Genomic DNA, 25,272 nt, shown 5'->3' on the forward strand with positions numbered 1-25,272 from the left:
GAAGAATAATAAATTAAGGGGTGGTACATCCAATGATGTAGAGCAATGTACCATTTTTTTTTATATCACTTATATATATTTTTAGAAAAATTCTTAGAATTAGTAATTTTTAATATTTTTAATTATTATTTAATCAATATAAATATTAAATTATTTTTAATAAATAAATTTTATTAATTTATATATACAAATTCTAAAAAATATAAATACAAATTGTATTGATTTATTTATATAAAATTATGGTAAATATAAATATAAATTATATATTTTTATGTGTAAATTATTATTGATTAAATATTGATAACAAATAATAATACTTATTGACCATATAGTATTATTATTCTTAATTCTAATGTAAAAATTAATTAATAAAAACAAAAAATTATTTTTTATATAATGGAAAAAAATTATAAAAAGATTATGTAAAATAAATAATTGAAATATTATTTCTCAATAAGTTGGTCCACCTCAGATTTTTGAGAATCCCACCCACCACCTTACATAAATGTTTTCTTCTCTAAGATCCAAGCCACTAACAACACACACAGAGAGCAAAGTTCAAAAATAAAAAACAAGACCCAACTTCAATTACTACTATCCCTAGCTTCCATTATAATAATAATATCTCTTCTTAGTTGCAAATAGTTTTGAAGCAGAACCACAGAAATGGGTGAAGTAAGAATTCTCCTTACACTCTACTTTCATTCATTTTGTTTCTTTCTTTTTTTCTATTTCTTTATTTGGTACATGCATTTAAATTAAATGAGGTTTTGTGTTTTGGTGTTATAGGAGAAGAAGAAGGAGGAGGAGGAGGAAAAGAAAGAAGAGAGGAAAAAAGAGGAAGAGGAGAAGAAGAAGGAAGAAAAGAAGGAAGAAGAGTCTCCAGCAGAAGAAATAGTACTTAAGGTTGATATGCATTGTGAAGCTTGTGCAAGGAAAGTTGCAAAAGCATTGAAAGGCTTTCAAGGTCACTCATTTTCTTCTTCTTCTTTTTTTAAAAAAAATAAATATTTAATCCTATATTGCAATTATAAGCAACAATATTTGAATTCAGTTATTTCTTTATTAATGGGTTTGTGTCAGCTTGCTAGTACTCTTTTTTCACAGTTGTATGTTTCTTTTTTACCTCTTTCTTTAATTTACTTGTTAAGAGGGGATCTACTTTCCATTATTGATTTTGAATTTCACAACATAAATGGTGAAATAAGTTTGTCATGTGTGCTTTATTCTGAACTTTTTACAGGTCAATTTTCACATGTTTTATTCATTCAAATAAAGACAATGTTCATCATTGCATTTAGATTCATACAAAGGAATGATCAAAGGATATCCATATCTAAAGATTAAGCTAAGGTGGTGGAAAAGATCAATGATAGTAAAAAAAAAAAAAAAAAAGAAAGAAAGTAGTATCTTATATTATAAATGCTTTACTGATTTGAATTTTGAAAAAAGAAACATTACTCATCTTTTTCTAGAATTTCAATTAAATTAAATCAAATTAGTTGTCTCAAAATAAAATAGAAAAAAAATTAATTTAAAAAAAAATACTGTTTTTTTCAGTAGTTTTAGTCATTATTTTCAAACATTTCAAGAATGATTGAAATTAACGATTAAAATTACTGGAACACCGATATTTCTAAAATATTTGTAATGTTTGGAGAAAACAGGAGTGGAGGAGGTGAGTGCAGATAGCAAGGGGAGCAAAGTGGTGGTGAAAGGAAAGGAAGCAGACCCCATGAAAGTGGTTGAGAGGCTTCAAAAGAAAAGTGGTAAAAAAGTGGAGCTCATTTCACCTTTGCCTAAACCTCAACAAGAAGAACAGGGAAAAAAGGAAGAACCACCCAAAAAAGAAGAACCTCAGCAGCCACCTCAAGAGAACAAAGATCAGGTACTTCAATTTATTCATTCTCTTTGTCACCTACTAACCTTTCTTTATGATGCTAACATTGTTACAAAAATATGTGTTATGATTATCAATTGAATTTTTTCAATAAAAAATATTTAAAATTTAATTTTTTTATTTTAAATATATTTGTTATGTATTTATTTAAAAATTAATTCTTTATTAATAATATTTTTAAGTCAGATATTAGCTAAATGCTAATTATTATATAAATAATTATATTAAGTGTACACTAAAATTAGTTATTAAATTTTAATGTAATAATAATGTAAAAGAGTTTTACACGTCCATCTGATTATATATCATCATGTTAGAAAAATATAACTATTTTTAACAATCAACAAGTGAATGATCATCTAAAAGAACAAATATGATTGAATGACAATGTAAAATGGTTTATTCTATTAGTGCATTAAAATTTAACTCTTAAAATCAACTATTAGTATGGTTGAAATATGAAATATTTATTAAAAAGAAAAGTATAGGACACCAATAGATTATCTGCCAATTTATTGTCAACAATAATTAATTATTATATTTTAAACACATGTATAAAAAGATACATATAAAAAATACCTTTATAAAGACACTTCTATTAGACTTGGTCATAAAAAAGATATTTTTATTAGACATATCCACAAAAACACTTTTATTAAACACAGTTATAAATAAGAGTTGGCAGAAGTCGGAAGAAATGTTGGTAAGGTAGCGGAATTGTTATTAAAAATGAGTTAAACTAAGAATAAAAGTAACAAGATCCAACAAATTAAATGGGATATAGAGGTACATTACTAGAACATCACTTATTGTATGGATGCAAATAGAGAAATTGAGTGAGCATGGGGCATGACATAGTAATGAAATGACGATATAGTCCTTTAATTGTGTTTGAATGGAGGATGCTGGCATGAAAGTAACGAAACAGAGTCAGGAAAAATATGATGGCAATCCAATAAAGGCACATGTAACGAGGCCCAAATTATGGTGACAATTAAGAAGCCTTTGACCCTACCACACACCCTTCTTATGTACGGGGTCACGGGCTCTTAGAGAGTTAGAGTTTTACCGTCCCACATTTTTCACACCATTTGATATAAGTGTATAGCTAATGTAACTAATGTTAAATACTATATGTATATATAAAAAGTATGCTTCAAACATGAGCATGTGATGTGGGGAAGGTGAAGCTCTGAATCATGTTCATACATTGGATATGAAATCAGCATGGTCCCTCCTCCCTCTTTGGTCTTTTTTTTTTGTGTACAATCTTGGCCCCATTTCTTCTTTGAATGTGTTGTCACACTACACTTCCATACACCAATAGTAACACCACTCACTTTCTCCTCCTTATTATACGCTAAAATATTAACTAAAATATTGACACACTACCATTTCTCCAACATTCCTTTTGGTTATGGTACATTTTATTTTGATAATGTATGTTATGATAAATCAAATTTCATATTATTTCAGCCCCCTCCAGTGGTAACAATAGTCCTCAAAGTGCGTATGCATTGTGAAGCATGTGCTCAAGGTATACAAAAGCGTATCCGTAAGATTCAAGGTAACAATATTAATTCACTACTTTATGTCTTTCTATATACTTTTTATTTTTATTAATAATCATAATCTATGGCACTAATGTCGTCTCTTTAGATGTTTTACCGCACAATCTTTTGACTGAAAAAAAAAAAAAAAAACCTTTGATTTGATCATTATTCATCACTTTTATGGGATCTCGAGGAACATACCAACCCTAGAGGCCTAGATTCATGTATAGTAACTAGTAGATTTCATTTCAATCATCTTTCTATGATCATTCAAAGAGCACTTTCTAGAAATTCATAAAACCGTCTATCAAAAAGGGTCTTTACATTCACAATAATAGTAAAAAATAAATTATAATAACTCACATATTATTTTATTATATCTAATTCAATCTTAATTGAATCTTTAAATTTTTAAAACCTTTAACTTTATTAATTCAATAATCGGTTTGATTTTCAGACGGTTTTATTTGAGTTGTTTCTTATTTTTTATATAATAATAAGAATTTAATTTTAATGTACAGTCAGTGTAAAATCGTTTTACTCATACAAAAATAATTACTTTTTACATGACCGCGTGAATGGTCATCGTCATCAAAAGAGAACAATTGTGATTACATAATGCCGTGTTATACGTGCATTCAATCACATAATGTCGTATTAACAAAAATAATTATTTTTTACGTTGACTGCGTAAATAGTCATAAAAAATAACGGTTGTAATTACACAACTGTATAAAACGTTTTACACCCAGTCAATGTAAACGAAGATGTGTTACTTCTCTTTATAGGTAGGTATAGAGAAAGTGAAGTAATTGAGAATTGTATTTTGTAAGTGCAGGAGTTGAGTCGGTGGAAACAGAATTAGGAAAAGATCAAGTGATAGTAAAGGGTGTGATTGAAGCTGCAAAGCTTGTTGATGAAGTGTACAAGAGGACCAAGAAGCATGCTTCTGTTGTGAAGACTGAAGACGAGGAAAAGAAGGAAGAAGAGAAGAAAGAGGAGGAGAAGAAAAAAGAAGAGAAAGAAGAACAAGAGAAAAAAGAAGGTGAAGGAGAAGGAAAGAAAGGAGAAGAAGATGATGATGATGATCATAATAAGTTTGACATCAAGAGGAGTGAATATTGGCCATCAAGATCCTTTGTTGACTATGCATATGATCCTCAAATTTTCAGTGATGAGAACCCAAATGCATGTTCTGTAATGTAGACAAAGTTTGGTTTTTCTTTCTCTACTATTTGTATGTATGTATTTTTAGGCATCATGTTTTTAGAGCTATGGTCATCAATAACATTATATAATATATAATGTAATGTCAGTTGTTGAAAATTATGGACCTTTAGCTAAATGTATGTGTTTAACAATTAACATGTATCACTGAATTTTGGCCTATGATTTCTGCACTTAAAATTTTACTTTATTTTTTTAGTGGTTAGGTTTACTTTGAGAATCCCACTTCACCTGCATCTTCCAACTTTAGAATTTGTTCTGGCATTTAGCAGTAGCCATTTTAAGTATTCATAGGCTGCAAATACTTCTGTATGAAGCAAATGAAGTTCTGATCATATTTAATAGAGAACTCATTATCACTCCTATTTTGGTAATGTCACTTATGTTTTATACATAAATTTATGTAAATATGCAATGTAAAAAATTATGTATAAAGTATGTGTGGAGTGACATTATAAAAAATAGGATAAAATATACTTTTTGTCCCTTAAATTTGGCAAAAAATTCAAAAATACCTTAAGTTTTATTTTGTTTCAATTTTGTTCCAAAAGTTTTCAATTTGCATCAAATATACTCCCGACAGCTAAATTTTCAAAAAATTTAAGACCAATCTAACAATAATGCATGAAAATGATGCTTGATTTACTTGTGTTGAGGGTTGTTCTTATGAAATTGTTGTTGAATTGATCTTAAATTTTTTGAAAAATTAGCTGCCAAAAGTATATTTGATGCAAATCGAAAAGGACAAAATTGAAACAAAATAAAATTTAGGGGTATTTTTGGAATTTTTATCAAACTTCAAGGACAAAAAGTATACTTTACCCTAAAAAATAAGAGCGACAATATTATTGTTTTATTTAATTATATATATATAATCGTGTTGTTTAATTATGTTAGTTGGAAGTTTTGATATTTTCTTCTATCTTTTTTTTTCCTACTTTGTTTTGTTTGAGAAATCAGCAATGGAAAAATAAAAAATAAAATTATTTTTAGGGCTCAACAACATTGTTTTTAAGATTTTAGAGATAAAACAGAATAAAAAAAAAAATGTCTCTTGGTCCTAAGTCTAAAAATGTATATAAAAAAAATATTAAATTTATAACATAGAACATAATGTCTTATACTTGTCTTCAAATCTAAACACATTTTTGTGTCTCTTTTTATTTGTATTTGCTAAATAAAATTTAGACTAATAATGTAGTGGAGCACGTTTAAGGGTGTGGCATGTGCAATAATTTGGACCACAAGGGCATTGAGGAACAATATTTGATAATGGAAAATGAAAGTTGCTTGGTATATATAGTGGGGACAAACACATGCTTACATACAGAAGAAGAAAACAAAGGGTGGAGGAGGTTTGATTATTAGGGTTTATAAACAGAGAGATAGATATTGGAGTAGTGGTACCATATACCAAAAGATGAATCTTGAATAGTGCTAAAGGCAAATTTAGGCCTTGTGTACATCTCATTGTACTTTGTGTCTAACCAACTTGAATCATTAAAGAGCCACTCACTACTTCAGATCCCTTATTCCAGATCTTCATTCAAAAATTTCTAGCTAGTGCTTCAGATTTTTCTACTTTCTAATGATGCCATGGATTTGGAATATCATTATTAAATGATTTGACTAGATAGTAAAAAATTTTGGAGGGAAAAAAAATAAAAAAAATAAAAAAACTAGTGACTAGCTTATATAATTTTTTTTTTTGTTGCTCATGGTATCTCCTAGCCCGACAAGCCAATGACTAATCCGTTGAGAATCGGAGCTTCATTTAAGGGTCTGCCGCTGGCCAATGGGTTGCTGCATGCACAAGGTGGGATTCAAACCCCTAACACTTTCTTAAGCGGACGAGTGAGCTGACCACTCGACCAACCCAAGTTGGTTAGTGACTAGCTTATATTTCATTGCATGATAATTTGTTGATAAGACACCATATGAGATAACTATGCCTTTCTTTGCAAAAAAACATTTATGAATGTAAGTTGTGTATTGTGGACAATTCAAGTTAATTCATTATGAAATGAATGACTAATCTTGATGACAATGCATTGATGCATTGAAAGTGAAACTACATGAATGCTTGAATTAGCTTTGCTGTCAGCTCCACTTCTATCAACAATTTATGGAGATTCATAGATCATGGTTGTTTTGACCTACCTATAATTATAAAGTAAGAGATGTTCACTATGATAAATGATGAATTTTTAAAGGGGGTAAATTTATGGGGTTTTTTTCATTTTATAACTTCTATTCCAATGGAAGGGGAAACAGATTCATTGTTAATAAATTGTCACCTTTTTTTTCTTAATTGAACTTAATATTTCAATATGCAGGGGAAGACTAGTAGAGTTTTTTTCCTTTTTTTTTTTTCATTCACAAAATTCAACATCATTTGAGTTAGATTCTAGGATATAAATAAAACTTGTCACTCCTTTATTAACATTTTTTAATTGTTGTAGAAAATATATTTTTCTATAATATGAAAATTATTTTTTTAAATTAATTTTCTTCTTTCTTAGTGATTCTACTTTTCACTAAAACAATTTCCCAAACATATAGATCAAGCCTATAACATTTCACAAAATCCAACTACTTATCAGATTGACATCTTATTACCACCAACTATATGCCACCTTCTACCACCAACTCTCAAGGATGCATCAGGAACATGTCTACTTATATGTTACAAAGACATGTGCTTAAGCTTGAAATCTGAACCCAACAATTGAGAAACAATAAATCTTAGAAAATTACATATCACAAAACTAAGTGGTGTGGTGATTATGAGTGCAAAATGACTGATCAAACAGTTTGTCATAAAATTGTTTTTTATTTTTTAACTTTTTTATTTTAGAGGCTAAATCAATCAATATTCATAAAGAATATATAGAGGTAAAAATTGGGGGGGGGGGGGGGGGGGACAAATTTGCCTGATGATTGATCAGCAAGAAATTGCATTATGTGTAAGATAATCATGACTTTAATGCAATGATCCTCATGGAGCTCACAATTTCTCTCCCTTATAACTGTACTACAGGAAGCTATATTAACTCATAAAAAGGCTACACCACAAAGCTTTTCATTTTATGTCTACCTCTGCAAAGACTTGTACAGCACTACAGTGACATATTTGGCGAGAAACCGATGAGTTGTACCAAGCGCAACTACTGAAGGGCTGCCCTTTCCTTTCTGCATGTACAGATGATTGAGCACTACATGCTGAGGTCTTGATATAGGAGGTTGGATTTCCATATTTGTTGAAGGAACATTAAGAAGTGTCATTTGCAAGAATGGAGGAACCAATGGCGGTTCCTTCGCGTAATCTTCGGAAGTAAGTTGTAAGTTGTTATAACTAGAGTCTGGTGATTTAGGAGGTTCAAAACCAGAAATGCTTCCAATGTCTTCAGGAACATAATCCTGCATATAATCAATAATATTGTTAGTCTAGGTTTAGATTTCAATCCCTTCTAGCAGTAGAACATACATAATGCCAACATTACTCTGTCATACAAGAATCACAACTCAATCAATTTTAGTAGGGTGCCATGAGAAAAGTTTCTGAATATGAGGTATCACAATAATCAATTTCGCACGCGATAAGAATGATTATCCCAAAATGACGGAAACTATCAAGACAAAATTGAATAACATGGACCACACATTGTATAACTAGCAATATCATATCTTATCCTGGATAAATAATACAGCTTCCATAGCAACATAAAGTTTTTAGCATTTAAGTTTCTTTTACTCTACCCTTTTTTCCCCCTTAAAAATTGTATTTCCATACAGCCAGACCCGGGAAACTGTAGTCCAGTAGGCAGCGTGATAGCATTTGAGCCTACAAATTACAAATACCAGAACTTCAATTTGTAATGACTTCTGTTCCAATGAATCTAGTTCTAGTTGTCTATCAATGACGTTTATAAAAAGGACTAAATGCATTCAGCCCTCAATGCAAGCTCAGACACACAAACAGTACAAGTTAAAAGAATCACATCTATTATCATGAACAAGCACCATCAAGCAGTACCAGCATACAAAAGAAACAGTAGAAAGCAGTTTATAGTCTCACTGCTTGCCAGTACTTTCCCTCAAGTGGAAAGAGACATTGCTGAAATGAGTTATCTATCATGTGCATTCAGAACAAAGTTCTTGCAAAAACATAATTGAAACAAAAAGCAAGAAGTGAATGAAAAATAGAATAAAAATAAAATAAATGGCATCCAGAGGAGATAATTGCATGCAAGGGGTAAATTAGACCGAAATAGTGTTTCACCTTAAAGAAAGAAATAAAAAGTAAAACAAACAAAATATGAGGTACTCTCAAATTCACTCATACAGGGCTCATATAGTGAACAAGACTGGACTAGAGATAAAGTAATCACCAGTATACGTTAGTTACTCAGAGCATCATCACTTTCTTTTTTAAACTTGAAAGAAACAACTATCAATTATTAAGCATATAATCACAATTACATAATTTGGATCACATACAAAATATGTAAAGAGATAGTACCTGTAAGTCTAAAATATTGTAAGTAATCCCAGCATCATCTTGAGCCCAAGGCAAGTCAGGTGCATACCTCCACTGTCCATCCACAATAAATCTGAATTGATAAACACCGGAAGGCAGTACCTTCATAATTGTGAAGTCCTTCCCCGATCTCTGCAAAGGCATTCTGATGAACAAGGAATATCAGAATATGAATCACATAATAGCATCCTTTGAAGACAAATAAACAAGAAACCATATTTTCTCAAACCTTGTTTTCCAATTATCCCATGATCCCTCCACAGCTACCTCTTTGCCATCATAAATCCAAGTAATCATTGTTGGAATACCAAGTTCACTGTCCACATCTTCATACCCTGAAGTAGTTTGCATCCAGGAAGGACTTGGAACTTGCATCTCATCAGGTCTTTGAAGTGGAACCACCGGGACCTAAACACAAGAAAAGGGGGGTGATTGACAAGTGACAACTAACAAAAAGAGATTCCACAAAAGCAGTGAATAAAACAGGCCACAGCCAAAGGTATATAACCAAAAGAACAAATTCAGAACCAAACTCTAAAAGAGAACAAATAGCACATCCAATATGATTGACAACAAGGTTTCGGTGAGGCTCAAATGTCTCATTCAGTACTTTCCATAATCAACACGGAGATAGAAAGGAGTTAGTAGGATATGGTTTGAAATGGACAAGAACCTATAAAGATTCGAATATAGTTCCTTTCAATAATCCCAACACCACAAGCAACTTGGTTCCTTCACAATTAATTACAGCTATACCAAACCACGTTCTCATACACACTGATTGATGAAAGCCAAAGTCGTTAGTCTTAGTCATACTCATAGGTCAGCATGTTGTGAACTAGCTATGATTCAGTGAGGCAATTACCAAAACCCACAACTTCAAAGCATACAACTCTAAAGTAGCATATGAATAAAAAAAGAAGCAGCAGCAGAAGAAAGAGCTGGAGAAATTTGATTGAAAACATCCTCATCTACCTTGTGGCTTTGCATCAAACACCTAGTGTGCATCAATGGTGGTTAAATTTTTGCCCCCAAAAATATCCCCAGAAATTTTCTTTTAAAGAAATTATATTGTAGGGTGATATCACCATTCACCTTCCAAAATGCAATCTGACCTCATAGTTGCTTTTGATTATTTGATTTAGACATACTCCACTCAACAAAAAAGGGAGCAAACAAAAAGAAGAACCACCACCCCCAAAAAAAAGAACCTTTTTTATTATTATTTACAATCTGCAGTAAAATAGAACACCCCCCCCCCCCTCTCCAAAAAAAAAAAAAAATTCAACTCCATAAAGCCATTAATGGTAAAAAGAAGAAAGAGTGGGAAATTGAAGAACTCACTTGAGGAGTGAACATCAATGGAGAATGGGTGGCTCTAGGGCTAGCAGGTGGGGAGTGACCCATTAACTCAGAAGAGGGAAGGTTGGCAGCTCCATCACTCACAACACTCTCAGCACCTTCTTGTTCTTCTTCTTCTTCTGCACCTGTTTGAGTTCCATTCATCTCTTCTCTCTCATTCACATTTCCCATTGAGAGAGAGAGAGAGAGAGAGGGACTTGGTGAGAAATATTCAAATGTGATGCTGATTCCCACAAGCAGCAAACACAGGATTCAGCAGAAAACAGAAGATGCTTCCATTTGGGAGTAGGAAAATGGGGTGACGCTGTAAGAAAAAATAGAAAATATTGTAAGGAAAATGAGTAACAATAAAAAGGGCAATTCTATGTGTCCAAAAAACAATATATATATTCACCACAATTGAGTAAACCACCCAATCAACTTTTTATTTTGATACTTATATAGTTAATTTATATCATTAGTTTTTATGGTAAAAAATATAGTTTATTAGAGACAATTAATAAAGATTTTTTAAAATTTATAAATATCATCTAAAAATATTTCTTAAATTTAATTTTGTTAATATTTAAATTTTTGTATTTGAATAAGACTACCCAAGTCAAGAATAATTAAGAGAATATCTATCTTTTGGTGATATTAAGAGAATATCAATAATTTTATGTATTGACAAATAATAACTTATAACCATTTTAATTTATATTATAACTCATACACAAAAATAATTAAATTATAAAAATATAAAGCTATCCCTATTCATGTTTTTAAGTTTGTTTATGTAATTCTTTTTTATAAATATCATTTTTATTCTCTAATTATCTGTCTAAAATACACTATTTTTTTATAATTTAAAAATCCGTAATCAATTTTCAACTATCTAACAACTCCTTTAAATCATGACCTGCTCATGGCCTCATGTATTAGAGGCTACTTAGAGTTAACAAAAAAAAAAAAAAAAAAAGTAAACTATACTTTTTGTCTCTGAAGTTTGATAAAAGTTTTTAAAAATATCTTTAAATTTTATTTTGTTTCAACTTTTTCATAAAAAATTTTTATTTGCATCATAACGACTAATTTTTTAAAAAATTTAAGACCAACTCAACAATAATTTTATAAGAACAACCCTCAACACAAACAAATCAAGCATAATTTTTATGCATTATTGTTAGATTGGTCTTAAATTTTTTGAAAATTTAGCCGTCAAGAATATAGTTGATGCAAATCGAAAACTTTTGGGACAAAATTGAAACAAAATAAAATTTAGAAGTATTTTTAAAACTTTTACCAAATTTTAGGGACAAAAAATATATTTTATCCAAAAAAAACACTTCAATCAGTTATTTAAATAGTTAAAGATCGATTAAAAATTTTGGAATTGTAAAAGGATATTTTTATCTTTTTAAACAAATAGTCAAAGATCAGAAGAGTTTTTTTTTTTTTAATCTTTTTAACTAGTGATTGTATGATTTAAGGAAAATAAATAAAAATAATAATAAGGGAGTAAGTGAATGAGAAGAAAAGCAAAGAGTGTGAGTGGGATTATAATAATTTTGTCCGATGAGTTAGGAAGAAGAATGGGGTTGTGAGTGAAATGGGATGAAGACTTGTGACTCTGTTGGGGATGCTGGTTACATCATCATATTATTGATTATTAACAACAACTCATAATTGAGTGCATCTAATTAACTCAATCCTAAAACCCTATAGTTTGTAAAATAATAATAATAATTGTTTAGGCATTTTGGTATGTTCATAAGTATATTTAGGAAAAAAATTCTGAAATTTTTGAACATTGTGTCTACGTGATTATGGGTGTGCCTTGTTTTCAGGTTTCTGTTTTTGTTTGTTGTTTCTTCTTCCAATTAAAGAATGGAGGAGGCAGTACGTTACCATCTTCCCTCCCATCATTTTCCCATTTGATTGTGACGACTTTATCATTGCTTACTAAACATGTTTGTTACTTGTTAGGTACAATTATTTTGTGATTGTTTAAATAATTAAGAAACTTTTGTTTCTTTAGTGTTTTTAGTTAATCTAATTTGACCTCACAGATTGAGATTCTCTTGTATTTTAGAAATTGTTAGTTAGTTTCAAAGGACTAATTAATTACTTCATCATTTGATTTGATGTGACGATTAAGAAATCACCACTCTAGTATTATACCATGTCTTTTCCTTGGACACTCCTAAGTATCCTAAGTATGAGTTTCAGTGATATTTGATATTTGCCTTTCATTACTTTCTTTTTATCTTTTTGAATTTTAAGAAGTCCTAAAATTTATATAAGATATTATAAAATATAGTATTATTTATAAGATATTATAATAATATAATATCAATATTTTATAAATTTTGATACTATATTATAAAATTACTTATTATAAAAAATTTAATTAATAAAAGAAATACGAATAATTATATATCAAACAATTCTTAAATAATCTACTTCTTATTAATTTTTTTTATATTAGCATATATAGCTCTAGTAGTATCTCAGTATTAATGCAAGTTTCTTGATTTTACAAGATTCAATTTTAACTATTAGAGTTAATTATGTTATTTTTAGAGTCTTTCTTCTTAAAATTTGAGTTAACTATAGCAGTGTATAAATAATTTAAATTCTAACTCTTGAAAAACATCAATTTTTTACTACATTCTCATTCTAGTGTTAAAGATCTCGCTCTTTTTATTTTCTCTAGTACATGGTATTAGTTAGCCAAAACGGTCCATGGCAAAAATAATCAATAATAACCCCGGTGTTTAATTCATTTTTAAAATAACTCCTTTTATATTTGCTTTTATATTTGCGTATAAATATACGTGTTGTTTAACTTATTTTTAACGTGTATATTTTATATTTTAATATATATTTTATACAAATAATTGATGTAATAACTAATTTTTTGTAGCCAATGAGTTATAACTCAAATGACATAATTTTCTCATACTCAATTAAAAGGTTGCTGGTTCAAGTCTTCTATCTTTAGTAAAAAAAAAAACTAATTTTTTGTATATACCTAACAAGATTGATAATAAATAAGTTTGTGCAATGCACTAACCATAGAACAAATAATATTAGAACATATAGTATTGTATTATATATCATGCCTAAATATGACATTTCACATTTCAAACGCATCACTGGAAATATTGTGGTGCCTTAAGAAAACAAGACCTAGATGCTATGCTATAGATGCTAGGATATGTGCATATAAGAGGAACAGGAGACAATGAAAATTAAAATGATTTGAGGCAGAGAAATAACAAGTGCATATCATATCATATCAAGCATTTAGCTCTCTCTGTGACATTTTATCAAACACCTTTGTCACTATATACATACATCTGATCAAATCCCAGTCCCTGCGGAGAATCTCGTGAGTGCCCACTTCTCTCTTCTGTCTCATTTCAAGCTTTCACCGCACTCGTGCTAATAATAATATTATATTTTTATTTGGTGCCTGCCATTATTACTGTTTGTCACTTTCAATAGCTCTTAGATGTGAAGACTCGAAGATTCGACAAAGCTTTTATATTAACTGTCGACGACCTAACACAATCCTCTTCGTTTATCTAGACTTGGATCCGGCTATGTAACATAGATGGAGTTTTCGGTAGCTCTTAGGTTTGGCCAATTTCTTTTGTTACTACCAGGCTAAGTGTATTAGTCATTCTTGCTAGTTTAGTTGGTTGTTTCCTCTAACTAAGTTGGATTGGTCTAGTGGTTATCGGGGTTCGAATCCCGCCTTGTGCATGTAGCAATCCATTCCTTAAATGGAGCTCCGAGGATTAGTTCGAGTTGGGAGATACCATGGAAAGCAAAAAAAAAAGTTGGTTGTTTCGTCTTAAAATAATTGTCGTTTTAATTAGTTTAATTCGTTGAAAAATCAATGAATGATATTGATTTTGAAATTAAAGTGGACAGGTAATAATATGGGTGTGGTATGTGTGAGCAAATGATATCATATTGCAAGTGTCTCTTTCAATAAAGCTCAAAGGAAAACTTGTTGATGTAACTATTACATGCTGCTTACTGTCAACTATGTGATGACCAACCACCAGTGATATCTTAGTGTAAATAGCTACAAGACAAAATCTACCATAGTTTCTTAATGGTGATATCTTTGAAAACAAATGAAGGGGTGTGGGTGTTGGTGTTTCATATCTTGCTAGCCTGTAAAATAGTGATCCTGTGAAGTTTATTTTACCTTATCTGCATATGTTTTGATTTTGAAGGACCATACTAAATAATTAACCACTTCTCTTCATGCACTGTCTGTCTAGTATACTAAGTCGAGCAGAGTGTAGGATTTATCCGATTTGGATTCTCTAACGAGCCGAAAGAACTTGGAAAAACCATCACCACAAAAGCTGGCTATTATGGTAAGAGAGCCTAAGATCTTATAAGTTTTTTTTTCAAATGTTAGCCCCTCCATGTAAGACTCTTTTTCAGGTATTGGTCCTACAAAATTTATATCAGATTCTAGTGTTCCATATCCCCATCCAATAATATAAGGGGGGGAGGGGGTGTCAGCATTATGTAGGGGGCAGGACAAGTGCCTTTATTTTAATTGTGTAAAAGAATTAGCACTCTTTTGAAGTAGCTCAAACTTGATGATGAGCCTAGCAAGGTTACTATCTTGAAAGGTTCAAATTTTGGAAACAGTTTCTCGGCTTGCGTCTGCCAAACTGGGTCCCTATTGAGTGGAAACCTCAGAGCTCTAGATTGTTGCTCTATGGTTTGAAACTAACCAGGTTATATATACTTGCATTGTTAGGTATCTTGAATATGCAAAGCATAAGGAAATCTATCTTGAGTCATGTGAACTTGAGGAGGTCAATTGAAAGATGGTGCTTTTCTGGGAATGAGTGTGCCAATATGCAATTCAGATACTTGTGCTCTTCAACAGGATCGGGCTCTGATTTGATACTGGACAGAGTAATTGCACTTGCCAAGAACTATGATAAAATCAATGCCTCAAAGGTATTAGAAAAAAACAATTAATGATTAATATGAAAATCTTGTATTTATATATGAATACCTCAAGATATTGCTGAATTGTTTCTTGTGCTGAGGGATAACATCGTGGGGAGCTTACTGTTACTTCTACATTTTTCTACTTGTCCATTGTGTAGGTTACTGAAACAGCTGATTTTCAAAAGGACTTAAACCTGGACAGCTTGGACCGCGTGGAACTCATTATGGCTCTTGAAGAAGAGTTTTCAGTCGAAATCCCGGATGAGAAAGCTGATAAGCTTGCCTGCTGCGCTGATGTTGCGAAATACATAGCCTCGGCTAAAGCTGACCAGAAGATTGGGGAAAAGCCCTGAAACTTCACTCTGTTATTCTCCTAGGATGTGGCATTCTGAGTTTACTTTTTCCTTGATTGTGATATATGAACCTATGTTAAGTATGCTTAGTAGCATATATTACTTGATGTTAGTTTACTTAATAGTGTGCTTCATATGGGAATGCCTTAATTGGTTTGAAGAATACCAAATAATTGATCTTAGCTAATATTGAACACTTGTATGATCATTCTTTGTTTTCTATATGATCAACTATTCAAGGTTTAATTTGAGCAACAACCACAAAGCCTTATCCTACTAGGTGGAGATGGCTAAATGGATTAAATGACGCCATTGAGCTCGACAAAATTTTCAAATTCTACTCTCATTTTATGATGTGAATCATCACTCAATGCCTCATCTTAGTGACCTAATTATGAAAATTCACTAACCTTGTTAATTATGTTCGAATTGTTTGAGATTCTGTAGAGACATTATTTTTCTCTTTATCTTTGAATCAGTATTCACACCGGGTAACTGTCAACACAGAACAAGCAGATAGGCAACAAACACAATTACTACTACTTCCATCCCCTGCAGAAATATTTTGAAAGTATCAATTTGGTAAGGTCAAAATGATAATTATTTGGGGATAGAGCATAGAGATACTATATTATCCGCTGACCTAAAAATAAATAAGCAGGGCAATAAGCCAGAAGAAAATATAAATTGCATGCTGAGGTGTTTTGAAGAATCTATTAGTATATAATAATAACGGCTAAATATTCACTTTTTTTTTTTTTTTTTTTTTGGTGACGGCTAAATATTCACTTGATTTTATAGAATTGTATGCACACTTCACTTTAACCCCTAAAATTAAGAAATTAATTATTTAGTCCCAGTTAAAAAAAAAGACATCAATGTCTTAATATGAGTACAATCCGTTATACTATACTTGATTTTGTTGGTCTTAACATTATAATTCATTTCAAATTTGTAATAGATATACCCCATCTATTATGATTTTATTTTGACCATAATTCAAGGTATAGTTTATACGTACTACTTATACTTTGTCGATGACCTCTAACAAAAAGAATTGGGACGAGGAATTATACTACCAATTTCCGAGTTGAATTACACATCTACATTTCTAGTCTATTCTAAAAAAATTAATTATTAAATTAATTAATATATATTTATATATAAATATATATATTATTTAATTTATTTTTAATATATTTTTTTATATTTTTTTCACAAAACCGAAACTAACGTCCAAAATTACAATATTACAATATTTTAGAGTAAAATGACTCTTTTATCATCATCATCTAAATATTGTCTTAAAAAAAATTGGTTTTAAATATATATTTTATATTTTAATAATTTTTTATATAAGTAAATAATTTATTGGTTAATTTTTGGTGTATAAGTTGTGAAAGTGGAGACACCTGCCTTATTTCCAACATTAAAAACCACCATAAGCAGGTACTAATTAGTACTATGTAGAAACTCATATGTAATTTATTTCTATGTAAAATTAATAATTAAAAATGGTTAGATGATAATTTAATTAAATTTATTAAATCATCTAATAATTTTTAATTATTAACTTTATATAAAAATAATTACATGAGAACCTTAATACTATACTACTAAGTACTAACCAATAACAATTAGAATTCATATATATTTAATTATTTTCTGTTAACATTCAATCTTGCACTATTATATAGAAATAAAATCAATCAAATATTATACTTATTATCTAAATTATTTTAATTTACATAATTAGATTTAATTAAATCCAGTTAAATATCAAAATAAAATTAGTGAATTATTCTATCCAATTCTCTCTAAAATAATATGTAAATTATTTTCTATGTATATCACATCTTAATTGGATATTTACTTTTAATTTGAGTTACTATCTTAACCATAGTTAGATTATATTGTAATTAAATTTTTAAAAGGGATAAATGTATAATTTATTAAAAGATTAGAAACTAATTTTTTTTATTTTCTAAATCACGTTAACGGTGGTTCTAATCATAAATTCTTCTTCCTCGTTTTCTCTCAATGTCACTCAGCAACTCTTCCTCATCGGTCAGTCTCTCCCGAATTTCAGAGTCCAGAAGTAACGATCTGCTCCTTTGATTCGTCTCGCCAGCTCTGATGCGTCTCCAACACTGCGCCGTCGCATCTGTGACTCCCCTGCTCTGTGTTGTCGCGTCTCCTTGTTCCGATGCGTCTTTCGTCTGTCATTGTTGTCATCCCTGGCCAGAGTCTGTTTTGCTGTGCTTGGACAGGTTGGTTTTCTCTCTTCTCTGCGTTCTTGAAACTCCCTATCAGTTTTTGTTAGTTATTCAGTTGACTTATAATTTGATTACAATCAACAAGGCAGTGCTACTTGGGAGGCGCGACGAGAATGAAAGAATGGGGAAGAGCTAAAGGCCAAAAGCCATTACAGAAGATTAGAAAACATCTTCTAAAAATGATTTGAAAAAAAAAAGTCATATTTTAATTTTTAATACTTTAAAAATTTGCATAATTATCTATTTTAAAAATTAATTTAATTATAAAATAATTTAATTATAGTTAATCTAATAACTGATTAAAAAGTGACACATCACAAAGAATAAATGATATATTACTTTACAAAGGATATAGTGGCCAATAAAATTACACGGAAATCACACTTTATAATTAATCAAGAGGTCTAATCGAGTAGGAGTAGTAATTAGTAATTAGTAGTGAAAGGGGTTTAGATCAACAATTCAACGGTGACCTTAAAAGAAAAAAAAAAAAATAGTGGGGTCCAAACTATCACGTTGAGATGATTATAGGGACAGGTGGAATGGTATTTGTGGAATATAAGGTGGTTCTGGGAATCAAGTATTGACATCAGGACCATCAAAATTAGTGGCAATCAAGTGAACAGTGCCCGTTGGATTTGAGTGACGAAGCATCCACGGTAATCAATGAGAGGGACCCACATTCGCCATCATATGCCTCTCATCTATCGCTAATTCGTAACGCTGACGACCCTTTAGCTTCTTCCCTGTTCGCTTGCGCTCATACAAACTTCATTAGCCCCCAATTAATATACGATTAGACTATATCTATACTAAAATAAAACTATTAAAATATAAATACATATTAAAAATAAAAAATAAAATATTATTTTGATTCTAAATATTTTAGATAAATTTTATTTTAATTTTTAATATTTTAATTGTGATAATTTTATCCTAAAATATTTAAAATAACATTAATATTATTCTACCGTCAAATTTATCATTAACACTTAAAAAAATTAATGTATTATTAATAATATTTTTGTTAAAATTATATTTGTTCAATTTCTATTTCTATATTTATCATTTCAACAATTTTTTTTTTTTTTCGTTCTTTCTTTTCTAATCTTTTTTAGAGAATTAATAGTGTAAAAAAAAAAGAAAGAAGAGAATAAAAGAATGAGATTTAAACTTATTGAGGTAAAGCTAGGAAAAGAGAGTTGATCCAAAGTAACTTTAACAAAAATATTATTAACAGTACATCAATTCAGTTACTTGTTAGTGAGAGATTTGATGGTGAAATAATATTGATGTCATTTTAAACGTTTTAGGATAAAAATAAGACGATTAAAATGTTAGAAACCAAAATAGAATTCACCTCGTAAGTTAGAGAACAAAACAGTATTTTACTCAAAAATAAACTAAACCATATATGTATTTATACATAAATATATTGATGCTTAATTTTAGTGATTATTTTTAGTGTACGAATAATATCTTTTATTAATATAAACTTTTTTAATGATTTTTAGAATAAAGTGACAATTAAATCCTTAAAGATGTTGAACATGGATTAATTAGTTCTGAAAGATAAAAAAAGTACTAATTAGGTCTTCCAAAATAGCAAATCGTAGACATGTATATCCTTCTGTCAATGAATAGTGTGAAACAAAATAGAATTGTCCATATATTTTACAATAGTGCATATCTTGTTACTGTTACATGAGCATGAAAACGATGTACTTTTGGACAGTGAAATATTTATTATCTTTTAAGTTTTTATATGCCATTTATCAATTACTCTCTATTTAGGAAATGGATCCACTACAGTGAAAAAACACTTGAGAGAATAAAGTGCGATCTTTCACCTTTAATTTTTTAAGTGGGACCAAAATTAAATAGGAGAGAAAAAGCAATAAATGGTTAGATTAAACACCTGGACAGCATCTAGTTTTTTTTTTCATTGGAGAGGATCCACTCCCCTCTATTTATCATAAATGCTATTAAAACAAGTTAAATTTCGTTCCAAAAGTTATAATCTATATGCTTATTTTTCATAGATAGACACATGAAAGTAATTAACAAGACATATAAATATCATCGTTAAATTTTAGTTAATTAAATTGATAGAAAGACATCATGTATCTACCATTTGCTAACCTCGAGGACCAAATTGATACCTTTTTTAAAAATTAATTAGTTCAAAGTCAAAATCTTTAGAAACCTAATTGGCACTTTACTCATTTTTCAAATACATTTTTATATAATTTTTCCACCATTATAATGGTTTTAACAATAATATCTTAAATTAATTCTTAAAAAATTTTAAATAAAATATTTTGATTTTTTAAAATTTTTATTCTCTAAAAATTCAAAAAAATGATTTTGTCATTGTTTTAAAAGAGAGTAATTTATTTTATAATAATATTTTAAAAATCTTATTATCTTATAATAAAATTTATTAATAATTTATTTATTATCCAATACACATATGAAAATTTTGATTAAAAATGATAGAAGCACTAATTTGTCAAATAAAAACGATTCTCAAAAAATTCTACATAAAAATCGTTAGAAATCAAAATGTTTAATTTACCATTTTCTAAAGATTAATTTAAATATTTATTTTATTTTTAAGAATTTCAATAAATAGCAAATGAATAAAAGAAGATTAAGGATATCAATAAATAAAAAAATTATACAAAAACTATTTAGAATATTTTTAAAATATAAATTGACATATGTAACTAGAGAAAAACTTTTTCAATATTGAAATTGTAAGATTATAAAATAGGAAGTAGCTGAAAATAAAACATAAGGGTTAACAACTTATGAACAAGTCATGATAACTTGTACTCATGATTGGTCAAACTAATAATAGTACTTGCCATAATTACTTGAGATTGCAAGAGTTTTACAGAAGGAAGTTGAGTTTTCATAATCATATACTCTACCACACTCATCAACATATGTCTCTCTTTTCTACTTCTTTTATTGCACTTTTTAAATTCTTCTCTTATTCACTATACATTATTTTATTATTACTAATGTTATATGTAATATATAAGTAACATTACAAATAACAAAGACGAACACAACTCCACAAGGCTTATTATTTCTAAGAGTGACAAAGCGGATAGTCTCGTTCCGTTCCGTTCCGTTTCACTTCACTTAGGTTCGTACTATAAACAGGACAGATTAGTACGTCTCATCAATTAGAAAATTTTTTAGTAGAAAATGATAAATGCACATACGATACATATATAGAGAGGCTAATCAATTAGCTGATGGCATTACAAATTCACTCTTAAATCAAAACAGTGACCACTTTAATTTTATTTGCTGATAGAAGTGGGGTTTCTTTTTTCCGTTAATCTGTTTTATTTTTTGTTTTGTTCCTAGTCTTAGGGTCTCCAGTGTACAAAAAAAATTGCTAGTTTGTTCGTTTTATGGCGGATTGGCGGGCTGGCGGGTTAGTCCCTTGATTCTTTTTTTTTAATAAAATTTATTAAAATTAATCAAAAAATAATAATTAAAAATTAAATACAAATAAAAAAATAGTCAAAATATAATATAATTTTTTTATTATATTTTTTTAACTTTTAACTTTAATAAAATTGTTCAAAATAATATTTAATCAATAGAATCATCTTTACTTTAAAAAATAAGTCACATAATTTAAGTATATATACGAAATTGTAAAATAAAATAAATAAAGTTAATAACTAAAAGAAGAATAAAAATAAAAAATAAAAAAGTGTTTAAAAATTATATAATTATTAATTTTGTAGTAGTAGTCACTCTTTTATTTAATAAAAAAATAAAAAATAAAAATCCGTGGCCCGCGCGGGCCGGCCCTCCCCGTCCGCCAAAACTCGCAAAATTGGCGGTGTGAGTTTGGCGGATTCCAAAATCTAGTTTGACTCGCCTTTTTAACGGTTCGGCGGATTGGCCTGACAGATTCGATCCGTTTTACCACCCCTAATGATTTTAAATCCAATATTTTCTTTTGTTCTCTTATTATTATTATTATTATTATTATTATTATTATTATTATTATTATTATTATTATTATTATTCAAAAACCAAGGTTCATTTTCAATACGTGGAAAGGCAATGAAATTAAACACAATGTTTTTACTTTTTTTTTAATAAGTGTGTAACGATAGGATATTAATTAAATATATATATATTTATTGATATATTTTTATTTGATTATTTTGATCCTTTTTATTAATGTTTAATTTTTGTGTGAGTATCAAAACACAGAGAAAGCAAGACATCAGAGGAATGTCAATGAGTAATAATTCAAATGGCATAATTTTTTCATACTCAATTAAGAGGTTGCTAGTTTAAGTCTATATTTGGTAAAAAAAAAAAAAAAAAAGAAGACATCAGAGGAACAACATCAAAGTTTGCATAAAAATAACTAATCAAACTTTGTTAACCTATCAACCAGCCGGGCCATGGCACAATGATCTTTTTAATTTTAACCTTATTAATCAAACACTAAGCATAAAAGGACACATGCCAATTTCTTATTACATATCTCAAAAACCTTTAATCATGGTACAATCCACGTTGCTCTTAAGAACAGGCTGTAATATAATTAATTATGAATCCCCAAACAACCTTAAAATGTTAAATCTTAATTATTTCAAATGAAGAACCAGAGCTATTCATAGAATTTTTTTCTTTTTTTTTTTTAAATGTGTGTTTTTTTTTCAATATGCTTTTACTATTAATATTACATAAAACTAAATCTTAAATAGTATGTATTAAAATTAACTTTTAAAAAATTTTAGACATGACATTTTTATTTTCTAAAAATTATCGATAATTAATTTTAGACAAATAAATAATTTTTTAACTTAATTATCTTATAATTAAATTTGCCATAAATTAATTTATCCAATAAATATATTTAAAAATTGTTAGAACGTAAAGTGTTGGATCCGAAATTTCTTGAACATAAATTTAAATATTTATTAAAACTTAAATCATTATGTTTACCAACAAAGGAATTAATATAACAATTGTAACATATATTAATTTATAGAGTATGATCTAATTTACATTGTGAAAACTCAGGTAAAGTCGACTTCATTTGAAGTTGATACTTGAGAGATATTAGATAAAAATTTAGATGATACTTGAGAGTTATTAGATGATTTAACTAATTTGACTAAATTTTTTCTAAGACTTTCAGATATCAACTTCACGTGAAATTGCACGTAAGTCTCCACCAATTTACATACCTACTCACCTGTGAACTCTTAAGTCCAACCCGCCAATTTTTTTCACCATCCTTCCTTCCTTTATCCATTTTAAAAGCCTAATATTTAATCTCACTTCTTACTTATATATACATATTTCCACACATAATTCTACAGCATGAACCCTAATTTAAAATTTCCCCCTAATATATAGATGCTTTTTGTGGGCTTCAATGGCTGAATCGGACAACGAGTCAGGAGGACAAGGAGGGAACACTAGCGAGTTCAGGGAGCAGGACAGGTTCCTGCCGATAGCGAACGTGAGCAGGATCATGAAGAAGGCGCTGCCGGCGAACGCGAAGATCTCGAAAGAGGCTAAGGAGACGGTGCAGGAGTGTGTGTCGGAGTTCATAAGCTTCATAACGGGTGAAGCCTCCGATAAGTGCCAGAAGGAGAAACGCAAGACCATCAACGGCGACGATCTGCTGTGGGCCATGACTACCCTTGGATTTGAGGAGTACGTGGAGCCTCTTAAGGTGTATCTACACAAGTATAGGGAGATGGAGGGTGAGAGGACTGCTTTGATTGGAGGGACTAGGCAGCATGCTGGTGCTGATCAGAGCAACGACGGTGGTGCTGGTGGTGGTGGCGGGATGGTGCCATCACATATCATGATGATGATGGGGCATCAGCATCAGCATCAGTCTCATGGACACATGTTTGGATCTGGTGGAGGCACTGGATCAGCATCTTCTCGAAGGATCACTAGGTAGCTTTATTCATTGCGTTTGGATTCTCTCGCAAAAAACATGAAAACTCAAGTGCGTTTAACTTTATACGAGGTTATAGTTAAGAATCTGTTAAATAATTTGATAAGTTTGAATAAATTATTATTTAACGGTTTTTAATTATTAATTTTATATAAAATTAAAATTTTTCAAAAAAAACAAAACAGTAACTATTGGTACGAAGTTTTTTTTTTTATTTTTTTTTTACTAAAGATAGGAGACTCAAATCCGCAACCTCTTAATTGAGTATGGGGAGATTATGCCATTTGAGCTATAACTCATTGGCTATTGGTACGAAGTTATTTACGTGTGAAAATAATAATAAATAATTATTAGATAATAATTTAATTAAATAATTAATTATTTAATAATTTTTATTTATTATCTTTTCATGTCGCTTAAAAAAAATTATAAAACAAACCATATGAAGACAAATTATATTTTCTATTTTCTTTGTATTTCTGTTTTGAAAACTATACACAAAAGCTTTAGTACTTTGAATGATGCTCATATATTGTGTTTGATTTTAGAATGCACACCGATTTGCTGCTTGCTTGTAATTTTACTTGAACACATTTGGAATGGTGATGTATGTGTAATTATAATTTTACTTGAACACAGATAATTATTTTTGTATTTGCTTTTTAATGACATTATTCTACTGAGGATATATTATTCATTTCACGAAATTAAAGTAATAAGGTGAGAGGACTGATCTTTTGTTTTTTCTTATGACGTGATTGACTCTGTATTATTGGTGGTTCACAATTAATTTTTTCAATTCTTAATTATAAAATGACGGTGTGGTTACACTTTGAAACTCGCTAACTTCTTTATTTGTTCCCCAACTGTTTAAAGGCGAATAAAAAAAAATATTCCAAACATAATATAATATACACATTGTAAATATATAAGTTAGATTTTAAGATTATTGATATATATATTATAGTGAATAATCTAAGATTGGTTAGTATATATGTGTATAGTGAATTATTTAATTATATTTTGGGATTTAGATAATTATTTTAACAATTTGCATTTTATTTTCACATATGGGTGGATTGAGGTGGATATCAATTTACCATATCTATAGAATATGAG

The 25,272-nt window shown here is 29.4% G+C and overlaps 4 protein-coding genes across 7 annotated transcripts; 3 read left to right on the forward strand and 1 right to left on the reverse strand.

Moving 5' to 3' along the window:
• Positions 1–470: 470 nt before the first annotated feature.
• Positions 471–4,859, forward strand: LOC107638719 (heavy metal-associated isoprenylated plant protein 7). The gene is made up of 5 exons (XM_016342082.3): positions 471–675; positions 790–967; positions 1,668–1,888; positions 3,377–3,467; positions 4,292–4,859. Exons 1-5 carry the CDS (start codon positions 667–669, stop codon positions 4,657–4,659), a joined length of 867 nt encoding a protein of 288 aa, XP_016197568.2. The 5' UTR covers positions 471–666; the 3' UTR covers positions 4,660–4,859.
• Positions 4,860–7,620: 2,761 nt separating this feature from the next.
• On the reverse strand, positions 7,621–10,996 carry LOC107638721 (SNF1-related protein kinase regulatory subunit beta-2). 3 transcript variants are annotated; one of them, XM_016342083.3, is made up of 4 exons: positions 10,565–10,996; positions 9,450–9,628; positions 9,203–9,365; positions 7,621–8,100 (listed from the first exon to the last, which is right to left on the reverse strand). In XM_016342083.3, the coding sequence occupies exons 1-4, from the start codon at positions 10,751–10,753 to the stop codon at positions 7,774–7,776; spliced, it is 858 nt and encodes a 285-aa protein (XP_016197569.1). In that variant the 5' UTR covers positions 10,754–10,996; the 3' UTR covers positions 7,621–7,773. The 3 variants fall into 3 exon arrangements, with proteins under 3 accessions (XP_016197569.1, XP_016197570.1, XP_020976297.1); XM_016342084.3 differs by lacking the exon at positions 10,565–10,996 and adding an exon at positions 10,196–10,345; XM_021120638.2 differs by lacking the exon at positions 10,565–10,996 and adding an exon at positions 9,754–10,168.
• A 2,710-nt stretch (positions 10,997–13,706) lies between these two features.
• On the forward strand, positions 13,707–16,236 carry MTACP3 (mitochondrial acyl carrier protein 3). 2 transcript variants are annotated; one of them, XM_016342087.3, is made up of 4 exons: positions 13,832–13,955; positions 14,863–14,961; positions 15,357–15,562; positions 15,715–16,236. In XM_016342087.3, the coding sequence occupies exons 3-4, from the start codon at positions 15,368–15,370 to the stop codon at positions 15,907–15,909; spliced, it is 390 nt and encodes a 129-aa protein (XP_016197573.1). In that variant the 5' UTR covers positions 13,832–13,955; positions 14,863–14,961; positions 15,357–15,367; the 3' UTR covers positions 15,910–16,236. The 2 variants fall into 2 exon arrangements, with proteins under 2 accessions (XP_016197572.1, XP_016197573.1); XM_016342086.3 differs by lacking the exon at positions 14,863–14,961 and having other exon boundaries at positions 13,707–13,955.
• Positions 16,237–23,382: 7,146 nt separating this feature from the next.
• Positions 23,383–24,294, forward strand: LOC107638724 (nuclear transcription factor Y subunit B-3). The gene has a single exon (XM_016342088.3). It carries the CDS (start codon positions 23,617–23,619, stop codon positions 24,154–24,156), a length of 540 nt encoding a protein of 179 aa, XP_016197574.2. The 5' UTR covers positions 23,383–23,616; the 3' UTR covers positions 24,157–24,294.
• The last annotated feature ends 978 nt before the right edge of the window (positions 24,295–25,272 follow it).

This window comes from Arachis ipaensis, chromosome B4, assembly GCF_059453495.1.
Source record: "Arachis ipaensis isolate K30076 ecotype BB chromosome B4, ASM5945349v1, whole genome shotgun sequence".
Taxonomy (NCBI): Eukaryota; Viridiplantae; Streptophyta; class Magnoliopsida; order Fabales; family Fabaceae; genus Arachis; species Arachis ipaensis.